Here is a 20,063-nt window from a genome sequence, read left to right as displayed (position 1 = left end):
AGGGTTTCAGCTGAGAATATGTTCAAACAACTCAGCACTGCCTACAAGATCCAAGATGTTTCAGGATTACAAAACAAGTCACTTCCTTCAGGGACTTATTTATTTACTAAGCATATTAGGTCATAGTGAAATGTGCCCCCCAAAACCAAAAGATTATAAAACGATTTTAAAATATTGGCATTAGAATGGAAAATGAGGCTTGTTACAGTAAAACGAGGCCTATGTGCAGTTGACAGCCATGCAACCGTTCACTATTTTAGACCATTTCAAACAGCAAATTAGAACTGACTCAGGAAGATCAATGTCAGTACTCACTTTTTGATTTCTCGGAGCAGCATTCGGATGAGGATGGTCTGAAGTGGTTCAACCATCAATTTCCTCCACATATCCAATGCTAGCTGCCAGGAAAAAGGAAAATCATCAAGGCTGAATTACTCAGTATTTGATTTAAACATCTGTTCAAGACTTCTTTTAAAAGTAAAAACACCCATCAAATGAAGTATTTATAACTCTACTTCAAAATTCAAATAAAAATTGAATATAAGGAAAATAAATTTCTAATTTAAAATGACAATGACTATCATATCAGACTTGTACAAACAACGGAATTAAGCTTTTATCATTAATTGAAAATCTTACAGAAATAACTGATTTTTATAAAACCTTAATTTATTGATTGTTAAATGCCCAATATTAGGGAAGGGCTATAGACACCAAAACTATAATGGAAACAAAGGAGTTATGTTAAATAAAATAATGTGATTTGGCTGTTGGCTGGTTTTTGAAATTATAACACCTCTCATACAAACATAAAAGAATAAGTCAATTTAAAGAATAATAAAATAAACATACCTGTATTCAACATCCAATTTAAGAAATACGACTTCACCATTACTGTTGCCCCAAATGTCCTCCTCCTTTCTTTCCCCTCAGAGATTATCACTATCCTGCGTTTTGTGTTAAATCATTCCCTTCCTTACAGCTCTACCAAGTGTGTAACTATCCCCATATGATATTTTTGAAGTTGACTATTTCTTTTTTTTTTTGGCCGCACCACGTGGCATGTGGGATCTTAGTTCCCCGACCAAGTATCAAACCCGTGCCCCCTGCAATGGAAGCATGGAGTCCTAACCACTGGACCACCAGGGAAGTCCTGAAGTTGACTGTTTCTGACCTTGATAACAAAATCACATTGTATGCTCTTCCATGTATGATTTTTGTTTTGGTTTGTTTTGTTTGTTGTTATTTTTAAATTTATTTTTTGTTATTTTTTAATCTTATTTCTTATGTATAATTTTTTAACTGTAACTTATTGAAATCCAACCAAATTGATAGTGTTTATAGTTCAATCATTGGCATTGCTATATAGTATCCTCTTGTATGAAGACACTATGATCAGCTTTTACTTTCTACTGCTGATGACACTGTTTGTGATCCCAGCTTTTGCCACTGAGAACACTGCGGCTGTTCCTGTATTCACCTTCTGGTGGTCATAAGCAAGCGGTTCCCTGATACACACCGACGAGTGGAGATGCTGGCCGACAGGAGCCGTGCAGCTTTACTAAACAAAGCCAAGTGGTTTTCCACGTTACACTTGAAGCCAACATCCTGACAACAACTGCTACTGCCAGGCTCCGGTCAGACTTTGCCAATGTGATGGACATAAAATGGACCTCCTTCACGTTTTAACTGGCAATTTCCTGAATAAGGCTGGACATCTTTTTATGATTTTTGTGCATTTCAGTTTTCTTTTTTCTCTGTAAACTGTCCATTCATCTCTTTTGCCCATTATTCCATTAATGTTTGTCTTGCTCTCCATGCGACCTCGTAGCTCTTTATATATCGTGGAAATTAATCCCTTGACAGTTTTACATATCACACTTTGTCATAGTTTGTGACTTGACTTTTGAATTTCTTTACAGCATTTTTTAAGTAAAAATATATTATATTTTAATGTGCTCAAATTTATCAATCTTTTCCGTTATTGTCTGCATTCTTGTGTCTTTTAAGAACTCTTTTGCTCCCTAAGGTCAACCTTGAGGAGATATGTGTGCTCCTATGCTGCCTTCCAAAGTTTTCAAGTTTTGCCTTCACATGAAAGCCTTTAAACTCCAATAAATTTTTCTCATACAGAGTACAAATTATTCCAGTATCAAAAACGGATTGCTCCTAAAAAAAAAAATTGATTTCTCCTGTTTCCAACGTAGCTGCATCCACACAGGTATGATTCTGTTTTTAGTCTCTCTACTGTTTCCCTGGGATAACTTTTTTCTGATCACTGGTAATTTTATAAAAATAAGTAAAAGCATCTGTTTTCCCACAAGGAACAATCTTCAGGTTTTGCCTTCTTTTTCTTTTTCATTAGCACAAAGAAGATAATACATAAGAAAATGGGATTTTATAGCTGTAGTAGGAGGGCAAACTGGTAAAGCCTTTGAAAGGCAAGGTGGCAGGGCTATCAAAGTTCAGGCTGTGCTTTGACCCAGAAAATCCACTTCCCGGTACTCACTCCATGAAAATTTCTGCTCATGTACCAGCAGATATATACACAAATGTAACTCCATGATTGTAAGATTTCTGTTTACTTTACTCATTACCATATTCCCAGCATATAGTACAGTGTCTAGCACACAGAGGGATTCAAAATATATTTAATAAGTGAACAAATGAACAATGATGTTCACACAGTATTGTTTGTGACAACAAAAAAATGAAAACTAAGGGGAATAGTTTAATAAATAATTAATAATTATTTGATACCCCTACTTGTTAAACAAAAGGCAAGAAATACAAGTTGCAGAATTTTATGTATGCTCTGATGTCAAAACTATTATGTGTGTATATATATATTTATATGTAAATGCGCAGGTAAAATTCAGAAAAGATATAAATCTAATTGTTTATAGTGATTTCCTCTGGGAAGAGGAGTGGGCATGATGGCGTTAGTGATAAGGAACGATTATAAAATAAAACATTCACTTATAATCCTACAAACTAAAGCAACTGCTATTAAGATTCTGGTATTTCCCACTGATTTGTTTCTCTACATATTTGTTTCTCTTTCCCCTCCACAGCTTTATTCCTATTAAACATATAATGTTGTGCCCAAATATTTTCAAAAACCATTTTCCCCTTTGTTAATGTTTCTATGAACTGTTTTCTACTAATTTATCCCTTTGCCTACTTTCATAACAAAATCATATTGTATATAGTCTTCTATGTGTGATTTTTATTGGGTATTGGAAATTTAGACTGTTAGCCCATTAGTCACCCTTATTAATGACTGCAAGGAATACTTTTAAACATTTAAACCGTTTTTTCCGTATTAGTTTTGCAGTACAAATTACCAGACGTGGGATTACCTGGTCAACAGGTATTGAACATTTTAAAGTCTACTGAAAGACACTGATAAATTTCTTTCTAAAAGGGTTATTCTAATTTAAATTTCTACTAATGCTGCATCTTAGTTGTTTATTTCCTTCACTGACACCCAACAAAATTTAACATTAATTTCTCTACTTTGTTGGCATCTGCTTCCCCATGAGGAGAGCGGACCTTCTGTCTGTTCACCATTGTATCCCCAATGTCTGGCGACTCGATAAATATGTACGACATGAATAAAAAAACACTGCACTAGGGCTTCCCTGGTGGCGCAGTGCTTGAGAATCTGCCTGCTAATGCAGGGGACACAGGTTCGATCCCTGGTCTGGTAAGATCCCACATGCCACGGAGCAACTAGGCCCGTGAGCCACAACTACTGAGCCTGTGCGTCTGGAGCCTGTGCTCCGCAACGAGAGGCCACGACAGTGAGAGGCCCGCGCACCGTGATGAAGAGTGGCCCCCGCTTGCCACAACTAGAGAAAGCTCTCGCACAGAAACGAAGACCCAACACAGCCAAAAATAAATAAATAATTTTTTAAAAAACACCGCACCAGAGTATTTCTTGCATAGTCAGTATATGTTTTATATATTATAATTTTCCACATTTAAATCTGAACTGTACCTCAAAAATTTGAGTGAATTGGTTGAACTGCACACTTTATTGTTTTACTCTGAATTTCTTAAATTTTTTTTTTTTTTTTGCAGTACGCGAGCCTCTCACTGTTGTAGCCTCTCCCATTGCAGAGCACAGGCTCCGGACGTGCAGGCTCAGCGGCCATGGCTCACGGGCCCAGCCGCTCCGCAGCATGTGGGATCTTCCCGGCCCGGGGCACGAACCCACGTCCCCAGCATCGGCAGGCGGACTCTCAAACACTGCGCCACCAGGGAAGCCCTCTTTAATTACTTTTTAAAGTTAAAATAAATTTGTTGCATCCACAAATTTGTGTTTCCTCTCTTGTAGGTTCTCTTTTAAGTCCATGTCCTTCACACTTTTCAACTGTAAGAGTCTCAACATTTTCTAAATATTTTTTATGAGATTTTTCATACAGCAGAACTATTAACCTTCTGTCATTCATCCATCATTAATTTAACTATTAAAATAATACTCATCACATCTTTTCTGTTCGTCTCATCTATCCGAAGATTCTTAGGAAATCATAACAGTATTTCATTTACTTAACATTCAGAATATTTTTTTTTTCCCTTTGGCCACGCAGCTTTCAGGAACTTAGTTCCCCAACAAGGGATCGAACCCGCGTCTCCCTGCATTGGAAGCACAGAGTCTTAATCACTGGACCGCCAGGGAATTATTCCCTAGGATGTTTTAAATCTTGACAATTTTAAGATAGTCCACTCAGTGTCCTTAAGAAAAGGACAGTGAATCAAATTTCCTCAGTATATAAAAACACTCTTATGTTTGCCAGTCATTTAAAGAATGTCCTACCTCTCCTATCTCCATAAGTGGTTCATTCATATCTACACCACCATAACCATACTGAAGGTCAGCTTCTGTCAATTTATTCTTTTTAATAAACTGGGTGTTGAGATACCTGAAAAACAAACATAATATCAATAGACACTGTCAAAATCAGTAGGAAAACAAGTAACGTGCAACTTTAGAGCAATAATTTTAGGGTTATAATCAACTGTAGAGTAGTTCAGTAATACATCCAAAAGAAACTAATTATATATAAATTAGAAATATAATTTTTAAAAAAGATAAAAATTACCAGCCCAACTCCCTTTGCTAGGCCCTAAGAGACAAAGAGTAAGACCTCTAGAGTAGCAAAAAAGAAAAAACCCCTATTACCACAGTCTCACTTAAAAAAACTCAGGGGTTTTGTTCTAAAACTTTCCAATACTCTTATAGCCCAACAGCTCCTATCCAAGGGTCAACCCTCTACAGTCTAATTTGCTCATTCCCGGATTCTTCTTGTTAAATAAGCCAAGTTCACTTTGCAAAGAATTAAACAGAAAATGGTTAAAAGATCAAAGTCAAGAAAGTTCTCTATATTTTATCACCATTAAATACATAACTTTTCATTTTTAAACAAACAAAAAAATCACAATCAGTAGGTGAGAAAATGCAATAGATTGTTACAGACAGTAAGAAGTATGGGCAAAACTGACAGATTCAAGATCACTTTGTCTACCAGGGGTAAACAGCTTTATAAAGAAAGACTAATAACTATGATGAACTCTGAGAACTACTAAGATGAATAAAGAGTTCTAAGATTAAATAAAATGTGTACAAAGGCATGTAATATTCAAGCATCACTTTTCACCATCCCAGATTTCACCACAAGGCCTTTAATGCTCAACACCTAAAACTATTCGTTTGACAGCTTCTGCCAAGGTGAAAATAGCTATTGACAATACAAGTATTTAGGCAACAACCACAAAATCTCTGTATTAAAACACACACTTTCCCACGTTCACTGAATCAAAATGAAAGGTCTGCTGAATGTTCAGACAACTGAAACTGCAAGCAAAGAAAACAAAAATTTCAACTGCATAACTCCACTGACAATCCTAGCAGACGATGAAAAATAATAAAGCGCTACGGCCACCACCACTTACACAAGTTCCCTCCCACATTCACTCACTTCCAGCTCTGGACTCCAGGGCTTACAACCTTGGTGCTCCATGTGACATTTTAGTCTCTTCTGTCCACTGGTTACAAAGCCATTTCCTTCAAAATATCATTTAGCTTTCCCTTCCATTCTCACTGTAACCCTAATAATTTCCTGATGTGCTTCCACCACGCCTTCCAGCTGAGAAAAGGGGAACAGGACTGAGACGGAAGCAAGAGCTGGAGAGAAACGGCTGCTTCACCTGAAACAGATTCCCTGGGGTAGGGCATTTCACCTCTGGCCTCTGTCACTCTGGTCTCGGCTCAAACACACCTCTCTCAGGCCTGACCTGACCCCAAACCAAACTAGCCTTCACTTCCCACCCCCAATGAAGTAACTATCTAATACATAACTGTTTTCTTCACAGCACTTGCTACTATGAGAAATAATCCTGTTCTTTTCTTTGTCTACTGGTTTTGTACATCCACCTCCTCTCTAGAATGTGAGGTCTGGCAGACAGTGTCCAGAACAGTGGCAGGCAGACAGGCAGTCCTCGAAAAATACTTCTCCGAATTACGAAATGAATAAACGGGTAACGTTCCAGCAGCACGGATGGCAAAAGCTAACATTAGAACACAAACTTGGAAAAGCAGCCTGGAGACAGATCATAAAAGCATGAATGTCAGGAAATAAAAGTAATCACTGACACTTATGGAGCGCCTATCGTGTGTCAGAGACAGGCGTAAGCATTGCAGCTGGCTGAATACTAGGAGGTAGATATATGGGGTACTATTAGGATCCTCATTTTACGTGTAAGAAAATTGCAGCTTAGACAGCTTAAAGAACTCGGCAAAGGTCCATCAGCTACTAAGTGGCAGAGCTGGGCCAGAAAACTCACGAGGTCTCCCACTCTCATTCAGCAAGTACTGACCAAGTGCGTACTGCATGCCAGGTACGACAAGGCACTGAGGATAGAAAAACGAAAAACAAAAATGTAGTCTCTGCCCAGAGAGCTTACCCATCTGGTAGGACATAAAAACATAAACAAATGTAACATATCAAAAGTGAAAAGTGCCGAGTAGGGGGAACTTAGTCATATCTGCACCATTACATGTGCCTTTCTATAAGACCCTTTGCTCCAAACCATTCCTTTTCTGGTCACTGTACCATGGCCATCCCAGTAATCCTACCTAAAACATTAGCATCACTTATCTCATCCTTCCGTTTACCTCCTTTACTCAGCTGGTCCTCCTGTTCTCTCACACTATTCCTCACCTCCTCCCATTATTTTCCTTTTCACTGTCAATGCCATTCGTTGACTCTCTGCTTGGATCATGTGCAACATTCTCATGACTGATCTCTATTTCCCATTTCTGGCATATCCAATTTACCTAAAAATTCTGCTTTCAGGATATCAACTCCCTATTCAGAAGCCTACAGCAGCCCCCTTATTCCTATACAGTAAGTGTAAACTTCTCAGCGTAGGAGTTTGCTGACTCTGAAGAGTAGCTGCTAGATCTGCAGAAGTCTGGATTCACTAGAGATCTGTGTGTATATTCCACAGCCAATACACTGTTTTAGTGGAGCTTTATACGTTTTATATCTGATAGGACAAGTCACTATTCTCTTTCCCGCATGGAATAAATTTTACACTAACTTTCATCATCTATATTCTTCTCATTAGATTTCTACTCTTGACAGTTTAAACTTGATAGAGAAGCTTTTAAAATAATTTATAGATATGATTTAAAATGTAAGTAGCATAATTTTTCACTTTGATTCAGACGCCATTCTTAATTTCTAAGTCACTGTAGTATTTTACAATGAGATTTATTAACCACACATTTGTTTTTAAATAAAGATATATATTCTAGGAAATCGTAAAGTAAAATAACTTTCAATAATTTCTTTAAATAGTCAATACTCTACCACACAGTCAATACCTGACTGTTCTGCTCAGGTCTAACTCATGCAGTAGTACATGTTTTTATAATTTATTCTGGCAACAAAGTGATTGATAAGTATCCTTTGCTTTTCTGGAGTATCAGCAGTAACACAACAGTATTAACTAACAAGAACTAATAGCCTAAGGTAACTGTGAAGCCTCTAAGAAATCAGGCATTTCAATCTATCTTTAAAAAACTCTATTATAAGAACTGTTCCCATACTAATACCTACTGGATTTCAAGAGTCGTTAGTTCTCAAGGTAATACTTTAAGTATCCCACTTCAAGGGCCCGCAGGGCCTAAACAGATATGTAGCAGCAGGAAAGGTGGCGTAGGAGCATCATTATTTTTCTTTAGAATTGGAATCCTTAAGTCACCTATGCTAATGCATATCCATCTTATAAATCAATCAGAGTAAAGAAAAGGCTAGAAATTACCTCAAAACAATAATACCGAAAAATGCTTTGAAATAAAACTGATTTTTTCCTTTACATTTCTTCACACAGATTTCCTTATAGACTAAGATTAATAACAAGAGATAGCCTGGATAACCTACTACCCAACAAGCAAAGACTATCAAGCAGTTTTTATCTAATTATCTAATCAAATGTACCCTCTATGAGAAGGATCTCACCACCCAGTCTACCAATATAATTAAATAAATCAGTCACATGAAGCCAACCCCACAGAGGTCAAACAAAACACTCTATAAGTGAATCCCATGAGCCATTGGTTCTAAGTCTTTACTACAGACAGTGGAAAGTTACTAAGTGATTTTGGACGGTGATCAAATTTGCACTTGAGAAGTTTACTAAATAGAATAAATTAGAAATCAAAGGCTGGGAGACTGGTTACAGGGATGTTATCAATAATAGTCCAGGTCCGAAACAATAAAAAGCTTGAACTACAATACTATAATAGCACTGCAAAGGAAATAATAAATTTAAGAGACATTTGGAGGATCTGACCAAGAGGGGTCAAGTAGAGAGGATAACCCTAGGTGAAGGATAACTGAGACTTCCGGCCTATACATCTGGATGTCCAGGACTACCATTAACCAAAATGAGTATTTCTGGGGCAGCGTGTGTGTAAAAGATAACAAGCTCAGTTGTGAACATCTGCAGTAGTATGATGTACCCACGGAACATCCTGGAGGTACAGGCAGCTAGGTAAGAATATTCCTCTGAAACTTAGACCACCTTCAATAAACATTTATTTGGTGGTTATCAATATATAGGTTGTAGCTAAAACCAGGAGTAATAGAGATCATCCTAGAAAGAATGCAGAGTGTAGCTAAAGGATGAGAATAGAACCTATGTAAGTGACTGCAATGACTCTCTAGAATGAGGCTAGGTAGAATGAAGAAGTTAAATGGATTTATTCAGACTGATCTGGGTTTAAATTCTGCCCTTGTAATTTTTCCAGCTCAGGGACCTTGACCTCTCTGACTCTTAGTTTTCCTCCATTGTAAAAAACCAACTATCTCATATGGCTTTATATATACACATACATATGTGTATATATCATATATATTGCAAAATTTAATAAAAGCTCATCAACAGTACCAATTTAATAGTACTACTTTCAATAATACCAATTTGATTTTGGTAAAGAGAGGTGCAAGAGAACCAAGAGAACGGTGCCCCAGAAAACTAAGAAAGAACAGAAAAACAACTTGAATCTTTACTGAAGTATCTCAGCTAACGAGGGATCCACTGCACGGCACACAGTCGAAGCACTGTTTTGTCATCCATATACCAGTGGCCCCAGCTTCTCAGCAGTGACAAAAACACGCGTATGCTCTCACTCTGATCCTTAAAACTCCCCCCGCTCTCCCCCACGGTTTAGCTAAGGAATTCTTAAAGTTTTATTTATGACTAGGCCACTTTGGTGGATGGAGGGGGGAAATCAAATGTCAGGATGTTTAATGGATGGCAGACATGTTCTGTAAAAGCCAAAGCCCCAGCGAACCTTGCCCATGTCAGCAATTGCTGGTTTCTGGTTTTATTATATTTTGCTCTTCTAAGAGGAAATAGAGCTACTGGCCATTTAGAAGTGAGTTCCAGTTTCCAACATAGGCAGCTTACATCTAGTAAAGTCCAGTGTTGTTATAAAAACCAAAGGGAATACGAACCAGTAAAGCAAAGGACAGACACACCAAGGAGACCATGCCTTGGCCCCATGCACCTGTGCAGGAAACGCTTTGAGACCTAGCTCTACTCCTCTTCTCCAGCAAGAAACTGAGGCAGGGGTTCATCTGTGGCCCAAGCCACAATGCACAGGGCAAAATTATCACTGCAACCATCACAGGCCACAAGGCCCAGGTGCTTAACAGCACTATTCCCTATTTATCCACTGTCCTTCAACAAATGGGTCTCTGCCTGTGTACCTAGGTACTGTACTCATTTCCACCGTCTACGTGAATGAGTTAGAGAGGACCAGCCCAGGGTGCCACAGGAACCTACATGAGTGGCAGTTAACACCAAAGATCTAAGCAGGAGACTGAGGCAAGGAGAGGGGAGTTCAGAGCGGGGAATGGGAACTAGTCATTCAGGGAAAGGAAGAAAAGCAATCCAGACAGACAGAATAGCACAAGGAAAGGCGGGATGATATGAGACCACAAGGCATCACAACACTGCCAGTAATTCAGTACGTCTAGAGGAAAGGGCGGGAGAACGTCAAGAGAAAACTGCCAGGTACTTCCATGAAACATAAAATGCTGAACCCTAGAGTCAAACAAGAGCATGCTAGAGGGGGGCACGAGCTTAGATTCACTAAAAGTTTCATCCAAGCTGAAGTTTCACTTCGGATCTGTCAAGATTTAATGTGTGTTACACAGTCCCAGACAACTGAAGAAACAGAGCTATGCCATCAAATACAGTTTTAGTTTTCACAGAATAAGTTTCCATACACTGCCTGGCTCCCAAATACCCACATGACCCACACTACAGACCTTTCCCCATAGCAGAGAAAAGTCCATACATCAGGTAATGCTTTAGTTCTGCTCATTTTCATGGGTAGTAGGTAGTAAAAACAAAAAACTCCTGCAATTACCAAATGCAGGCAATACTGTTTAGACTGTCGAGAATCTAAAAGTGTACTTACCTATACAAGCAGTCCATATAGTCTGCACCCTTGCTGTATTCCTCCCAGTACCTATGATACATAACAAGTACTTGCTCTTCAGACTCCAGAACTCTCTAAAAAAAGAAGAAAAATATTTTTTACTCAGAAAGCACTAATCATTTTCATTTGTAAGCTATGAAATTTATCAAAAACTAATGTTCTTAAATAAGTGACATAATTCAAGCACTATATATTACATTTACAAATTACATTCTTATTTTTAACTATCTTTAGTAACAATTAAAGAGATAGAAAAAAATGTGAATCTTAGATATGAAAGTGAAGCGTCCATACTAGAGAGTAACTGTTTCATTCTCTAAGATAAAAAAACAAAATATAATGGTTTGATGCTGTTCTTTGGGCTAGAATATTAGATCAGATGAAAACAGAATGTAATTCTATTGTGTTTCCTCACGTCCATCACTTTTGATCAGCCTGCAGTTATGTCATCACCTCATATTATTCACTATTGTGAATAAGACTACTTATGAAAATTGACACATTTTCCATATTCCCCAAATAAGTTATTTTATATTTATTTAATAAAAACCTACTATTTTTTGAAAAATGAAAATCAAACTGAAATCTGAGGGCTGATGTTTAAAAAGTTAATTTTAATGGAAATCCAGTCTAACAATAAAAATCCACTGGACAGGACAGACATTCCCGAGGCCACCGCTGCTCTTACTTCGGTTCTTCCATCAACCGTCCGCATGACCTTAGGCAAGACATGACCTCAACACTCATCCAATTAACTCTTGATGAAAGCTATGCTTTTAAACTTGGAGTTTTACCAATTAAGTCTCAGGATGATAGGAATAGCCTATAAATAGTACTTTTTTGCCTATCATATGGTAAATAAATTAAAAATCGCAACCACTATTAATAATGCTGGGGAATAGGGCCCACTTAGGAACTACTGCTGCTGGTTGGATAGAATATAAATCTAAGAACAATTTCTTACTACGGTTGTTCCTCAACATCAGTGGGGAATTGTTTCCAGGACCCCACCATGGATACCAAAATCCGCAGGTGCTCAAGTCCCTACAGCCGGGCCTCCATATCCACCAATTCGGAACACAGAGATATGGAGGGAAATGTTCATGACTATGACCCAGTAATGCCACGTCTAGGGACTTACCCTGTAAAAAAACTTGGTAACACAAGAATAACTTAGCTACAAGGGTGTTCATGGAAGTATTGTTTATAATCACAACTTTATGAACTGGAAATAATCTATATGCCCAGCAATATAGGAATATTTAAACAAATCACAGTATCTCCACAAAATGAAAAATTTTACAATCACTGCCAGAATTACAAAAGTCTATTTAATGACAAAGAAAGAGACCTACAATATTATTAAAAGCAAAAAGCACATTATAAAGTATACAACATGACTTCATTTTCTAATAAAAAATGGAAGTCTACACAAAACAAAAATATGCAAAAGACATATATCAAATTATATTTTTGTTAATATGTATCAAAAAAAGATATATTTAAAAATAGATATATCAAAAGTATTAACAGTGGTTTAATTCCGGAGGTATGTTATGGGTGATGTTTATTTTCTTTTTTCCTTATGAGTATGTTCTAAATGATCTACAACATAATGCAATACTTTAGTAATTTAAAAAGTTCTCACAGGTGAAACTTTTCAGTTCTGTTGGCTATATTAACAATTTACTTTGTCATCTACATAACAGCCAACTTCTTTTTTTGTCACTGGACTTGAGAGAAAATATGGTATACAATTATATAAATATTCTAAACTTTCATAAAATACTTCACAATTGTAATTTTTCAATCACACAATTATACCAATGTTAATTTCTTGGTTTTAATAATTGTACCACTGTTACGCAAGATGTTAATATTACGAAGCTGGGTAAAAAGTATTTGAGAAGTCTTTGTATTATTTTTGCAACTTTTCTATAAGCTTAAAATTATTTCAAAATAAAAAGTTTTTAAAAATCACATTTACAACCTACGTTAAAACATAAAATTGCAAAATTTATAAATGACTCACACAGTTATCTAGTATATTATAACCAAAGCTAACCAGCTCACAACAGCAGAACTTTAACTTCAAAACTAACATATGAAAAATGTTAAGACTAAGTTAAATTACTTGTCATTAAAACCACTTTCATAAACTGATAAATGCACATACTAGAACACTAAAATGTATCTGCCATATAAAATGAAAAGTAGAGCATTTCCTGCAAATCAAAAACAGAATGAGCTATAACCTCACATCTGTCAGAATGGTTATCATCAAAAGTCAGGAAATAGGACTTCCCTGGTGGCGCAGTGGTTAAGAATCTGCCTGACAATGCAGGGGACACGGGTTCGAGTCCTGGTCCGGGAAGATCCCACTTGCCGTGGAGCAACTAAACCCGTGTGCCACAACTACTGAGCCTGCGAGCCACAACTATTGAGCCCACGTGCCACAAATACTGAAGCCCACGCACCTAGAGCCCGTGCTCCACAACAAGAGAAGCCACCACAATGAGAAGCCCACGTACCACAATGAAGAGTAGCTCCCGCTTGCCGCAACTAGAGAAAGCCCGTGTGCAGCAACGAAGACCCAACGTAGCCAAAAATAAATAAATAAATAAAGTCAAGAAATAGCAAGTGCTGGCAAGGATCTATAGAAAAGGGAACCCTCATGCACTACTGATGGGACTGTAAACTGGTGCAGCCAGTATGGAAAACAGGGTGTTCCTCAAAAAATTAAAAACAGAACTACCATGTGAGCCAGCAATTCCACTCCTGGGTATTTACCTGAAGAAAAAGAAAACACTAATTCAAAAAGATACATGCACCGCAATGTTCATAGCAGTTATAGCAGCATTACTTACAAATAGCCAAGACACATAAGCAATCTGAGTGTCCAACAATAGACAAACGGATAAAGAAGATGTGGTATATATATATACAATGGGATATTACTCAGCCATATAAAGAATGAAATCTCGCCATTTAAAACAACATGGATGAACCCAGAGGGTATCATGCTAAGTGAAATAAGTCACACAGAGAAAGACAAATACCGCATCATCTCACTCATATGTGTAATCTGAAAAACAAACGAACTTGCAAAACAAAATAGACACAGACTCAGAGATACAGAGAACAAACAGGTGGTTGCCAGAGGGGAGAAGGCTGGAGTAGGGGGCCAAAAAGGTGAAAGGGATTAAGAGGTACAAACTTCCAGTTAGAAAATAAATAAGTCATGGGGATGTAACGTAGAGTGCAAGGAATATGGTCGATAATATTGTAATAACTTTGTATAAGGACAGATGGTAACTAGGCTTAATTTGGTGATCATTTCATAATGTATGCAAATGTTGAATCACTATGTAGTTTACCTGAAACTAACAAAATATTGTATGTCAACTATATTCCAATGAAAAGAAAATAAACAGATAAAATCGGCTCTGAAAATCTGAGCTTACAAAATATTGTATGTCAACTACATTTCAATGAAAACAAAATAAAAGAAAATAAACAGATAGATAAAATAGACTTTGAAAAACTGAGCTTTTCTTCAAATGTTATAAGGGAAATATCACAGGATCAATTGTGCTCTACTTATGGGTTATTACCATTTGAAAAAGATCTACTCCTAGTCATGTACAGGGTTAGACATATTATTACACAGACTGTGTTACTTTATCTCCATTTTACAGATAAAGGAACATGAAGTTCAATCTACAAGGTAGGTTAGGTGAGCTGTCCAGGGTCACAGGGCTAACAAAAGGTAGTCAAGCTTCCACAGACTTAGAGAAGGAACTTATGGTTACCAGGGGGGAAGGATGGGGGAAAGGGATAGTTAGGGAATATGGGATAGACATGTACACACTGATATAATTAAAATGGATAACCTTTCGCTATTCGGGTTGTGTTTCCATACAAATTGTAAAATTCTTTGTTCTAATTCTGCGAAGAATGCCATTGATAGTTTGATAGGGATTGCACTGAATCTGTAGATTGCTTTGGGTCATTTTCACAATACTGATTCTTCCAATCCAAGAACATGGTATATTTTTCCATCTGTTTATGTCATCTTTGATTGCTTTCATCAGTGTTTTATAGTTTTCTGAGTATAAGTCTTTCACCCCCTTAAGTAGGTTTATTCCTAGGTATTTTATTCTTTTTGTTGCAATGGTAAATGGGAGTGTTTCCTTAATTTCTCTTTCTGATTTTTCATTGTTAGTACATAGGAATGCCAGAGATTTCTGTGCATTCATTTTGTATCCTGCAACCTTACCAAATTCATCGATTAGTTCTAGTAGTTTTCTGGTTGCATCTTTAGGATTTTTTATGTATAGTATCATGTCATCTGTGAACAGTGACAGTTTTACTTCTTCTTTTCCAATTTGTATTCCTTTTATTTCTTTTTCTTCTCTGATTGCCGTGGCTAGGACTTCCAAAACTATGTTGAATAAGAGTGGCAAGAGTGGACATCCTTGTCTTGTTGCTGATCTTAGTGGAAATGCTTTCAGTTTTTCACCATTGAGCATGATGTTTACGGTGGGTTTGCCATATATGGCCTTTATTATGCTGAGGTAGGTTCCCTCTATGCCCATTTTCTGGAGAGTTTTTATCATAAATAAGTGTTGAATTTTGTCAAAAGCTTTTCCTGCATCTACTGAGATGATCGTATGGTTTTTATTCCTTAATTTGTTAATTTGGTGTATCACATTGATTGATTTGTATATATTAAAGAATCCTTGCACTCCTGGGATAAATTCCACTTGATCATGGTGTATGATCCTTTTAATATGTTGTTGGATTCTGTTTGCTAGTATTTTGTTCAGAATTTTTGCATCTATGTTCATCAGTGATATTGGTCTACAATTTTCTTTTTTGTGATATCTTTTTCTGGTTTTGGTATCAGGGTGATGGTGGCTTCGTATAGCCAAAGCAATCTTGAGAAAGAAAAACGGAGCTGGAGGAATCAGGCTCCCCAACTTCAAACTATACTACAAAGCTACAGTAATCAAGACAGTATGGCACTGGCACAAAAACAGAAATATAATCAATGGAACAGGATAGAAAGCCCAGAGATGAACACATGCACATACGGTCACCTAATTTACGACAAAGGAGGCAAGACCATACAATGGAGAAAAGACAGCCTCTTCAATAAGTGGTGGTGGGAAAAGTGGACAGCTACATGTAAAAGAATGAAATTAGAATACTACCTAACACCATACACAAAAATAAACTCCAAATGGGTTAAAGACCTATATGTAAGACCGGATACTATAAAACTCTTAGAGGAAAATACAGGAAAAACACTCTTTGACATAAACCACAGCAAGATCTTTTTTTGACCCACCTCCTAGAGTAATGAAAAAACAAAAATAAACAAATGGAACCTAATTAAAAGCTTTTGCACAGCAAAGTAAACCATAAACTGGACGAAAAGACAACCCTCAGAATGGGAGAAAATATTTGTAAATGAAGAAACAGACAAAGGATTAGTCTCCAAACTATACAAACAGCTCATGGAGCTCAATATCAAAAGAGCAAGCAACCCAATTAAGAAATGGGCATAAGACCTATATAGACATTTCACCAAAGAAGACATACACATAGCCAAAAGGCACATGAAAAGATGCCCAACATCACTATTAGAGAAATGCAAATCAAAACTACAATGAGGTATCACCTCACACTGGTCAGAATGGCCCTTATCAAAAAATCTAGAAACAATAAATGCTGGAGAGGGTGTGGAGAAAAGGGAACCCTCCTGCACTGTTGGTGGGAATGTAAATTGATAGAGCCACTATGGAGAACAGTATGGACATTCCTTAAAAAACTAAAAATAGAACTACCATATGACCCAGCAATCCCACTACTGGGCATATACCCTGAGAAAGCCATAATTCAAAAAGAGACATGTACTCCAATGTTCACCGCAGCACTATTTACAACAGCCAGGACATGGAAGCAACAACCTAAGTGTCCATCGACAGATGAATGGATAAAGAAGATGTGGCACATATATACAATGGAATACTACTCAACCATAAAAAGAAATGAAATTGAGTAATCTGTAGTGAGGTGGATGGACCTAGAGCCTGTCATACAGAGCGAAGTCAGTCAGGAAGAGAAAAACAAATACCATATGTTAACGCATATATGTGGAATTTTTTTAAAAAATGGTACTGATGAACCTAGTGGCAGGGCAGGAATAAAGATGCAGACATAGAGAATGGACTTGAGGACACACCATTGGGGGAGGGGGAAGCTGGGGTGAAGCAAGAGTAGCATCGACATATATATATATACTACCAAATGTAAAACAGATAGCTAGTGGGAAGCAGCAGCATAGCACAGGGAGATCAGCTCGGCGCTTTGTGATGACCTAGAGGGGTGGGATAGGGAGAGTGGGAGGCAGACACAAGAGGGAGGGGATATGGGGATATACGTATGCATATGGCTGATTCACTTTGTTGTACAACTGTAACTAACACAGCATTGTGAAGCAATTATACTCCAATAAAGATGTATAAAATAAATAAAATAAATGGATAACCAACAGGGACCTACTGTATAGTGCACGGAACTCTACTCAATGTTATATGGCAGCCTGGATGGGAAGGGAGTTTCGGGGAGAATGGATACACGTATATGTATGGCTGAGTCGCTTTGCTGTGCACCTGAAACTATCACAACATTGTTAATTGGCTATACTCCAATATAAAATAAAAAATTTTTAAAAATAAATAAAATAAAATACTGGGGGGGAAAAGAAGGTAGTCAAGTTTCTAGTTCAAAGAATAAATGATCTCATCCAGTTCCTGATAAGATCAGTAATCCAAAAGAAGTCAGAAATGCTGCGTGTAGCCAAATACTACAAAATTCATTCACTGCTTATACAGAGATCAAGTCGGTGATGTCGCCCTCATGCACATGGCACACTGACCAAAATAACTGGTCACAGAGGCTTTCTATCATACTTTTTAATTTACCATTCTCCTTTTTAATTCTAGGTTTTTAAAGACCTTATATAGGATATGAAGAGGCAGCTAAAATGTTGAATATAAAGACAGAGATTCACCAAGAGGTGGGAAGCAACAGTAAAGAAAACTTGGTTCTATAAACACCATCCAGAGGATATATGTAAGCACTTGATTTCAAATTGAACACATCTTGATTTGAAACCCTACTCTTTAACTTACTAGTTGTATGATCTGGAGCAACTAAACTGACTTCCCTTGGAGAACCTAACACAGAGCTTGACCCAAAGCTCTTGTACACATATTAGAAAAATGCTAATTAGGAAACAAAACAAATAACCTTAACCTGATACAAGTTCTGCACTGGAAAACAGTGAACTAGTCAAATAACTATGTAGCCATAAACACATTTACATCATGTATATATCAATCCTTACCTTGTGCAAATGCCGTACGTGATTTTCCAAAAAAATCTTAGTTTCTGTATAAAGTCTTTCTCCAAGGGGTTCAGGATAGGCCACACATAAAGCATAGATATCTCTAGTTAAATTGTTAAGGTTTTCATATTCATTGAAGATACTACTTTAAAACAAAAGATTTAACTCAAGTCTGGCATTAAAAAATGAAAAATCCTTATTTCATTTTTGCAGTTTAGGATTATATAGATACATACACAGAATGAAAGACACTTACCCGACACAATGGTGATAGAAGGGAGGTGGGAAATCAACCTCACATGCTCTGACTCTTTACCTTGTATCCTCACCCCAAAAAGAGCAAGCAGCCCTCTCCACGTGATGTCATTGTCTGGGAGGCCTCAGTCAGACTTTCTTATGTTCCCTCCAAATTCTTTCATTGTTTATTTTTAATTGTAATTAGTAACCAATAAAATATCTCCATGTATCCATGTATATATATTTGTTCGATTACTATTATATTAAATATTTAAAATTTTATTTACATACTTAAAAAACAAACATGGTGAAGCAAAAATATCACCCAAATAGTGTAATATCACTGTGCCAGGTTTCTTTATAGCAAAAAAAGTTACAATAAGAAACTATTAAGTTATTTTAGGGATTGGGAGGGTGGGTGGGAAACACAAAAGGGAGGAGATATGGGGATATATGTATATGTATAGCTGATTCACTTTGTTATAAAGCAGAAACTAACACACCATTGTAAAGCAATTATACTCCAAAAAAGATGTTAAAAAAAAAAAGAAACTATTAAGTTATTTTAAGTCAACTTAGATATCATAATGAACCTTTATAGACTGGAAGATTAAATAAAATAGTACAGATATAAGAGCTATTTTTCAGCAATAACATAAAAAATATTCACCTGTATTACAAAGAAAGTAGAGACTTGAATATACACTATCTAAGAAAGAAAAATTTTTTAATTTATCTGGACACAAATTCTATAGAGAATTGACATGGTTTGGTGGAGGGGAGAGGGAACAAGTCATCAATGGAGAAGGAGCTTCAAAGTAAGGTACTACATGAGCTCCCGGATCAGCCTGGGGTCCCTCCAGGTTTCAGCTAAAAATGCCTTTAGAAAAAATAGTCCTAGTTCATGACATAATTTAAATCTTAACTGATCACAAGCCTATCCTAGTAAAACTAGATGTAAAAGGGCTGTCAGAATTAGGTGTTGTAGAAGCCGGGACAGCAGTTAACTTCAGCGACTGCGGAACAGAGGTTCCTGGTTGGTAGGAGCACTCTGTTTACTGGGTACACAGGTGCGCTCACTTTGTGAGAATTCACCTTTACATTCACCAGTCAGCACGTATATCATACTTAAATTTAAATTAAATTTTTTTTCATTCCCTGGCAGTCCAGTGGTTAAGACTCGGAGTTTTCACTGCCGTGGGCCTGGGTTCAATCCCTTAGGGAACTAAGATCCCACAAGTCACACAGCACTGCCAAAAAAAAAAAAGAAAGAACAAAATTTTTTTAAATGACTAAATTTGGCCAGGCTCTAGATCAACAATCAGAAGTGACACATTTATTATCTTTAAGTTCTGAATACCTACTTCCAGAACTTCCATCCAA

General features: G+C 37.0%; 1 protein-coding gene across 5 annotated transcripts in view; it reads right to left on the bottom strand.

Annotated features, from left to right (window-relative positions):
* CUL2 (cullin 2) overlaps positions 1-20,063 on the bottom strand; it is an 81,613-nt gene that overhangs the window by 39,180 nt on the left and 22,370 nt on the right. For all 5 annotated transcript variants that reach the window (XM_079914595.1, XM_079914597.1, XM_079914594.1 and 2 more), the window contains 4 exons: positions 18,444-18,546; positions 11,006-11,100; positions 4,826-4,931; positions 316-398 (listed from right to left, as the gene is read on the bottom strand). In XM_079914595.1, the coding sequence (XP_079770721.1) occupies positions 316-398; positions 4,826-4,931; positions 11,006-11,100; positions 18,444-18,546 (387 nt within the window). The remainder of the gene's footprint in view (positions 1-315; positions 399-4,825; positions 4,932-11,005; positions 11,101-18,443; positions 18,547-20,063) is intronic.

This window comes from Stenella coeruleoalba, assembly GCF_951394435.1.
Source record: "Stenella coeruleoalba genome assembly, chromosome: 2".
NCBI lineage: Eukaryota > Metazoa > Chordata > Mammalia > Artiodactyla > Delphinidae > Stenella > Stenella coeruleoalba.
The sequence above is the reverse complement of the archived record's forward strand: the minus strand, read 5'-3'. Positions and strand labels throughout refer to the sequence as shown.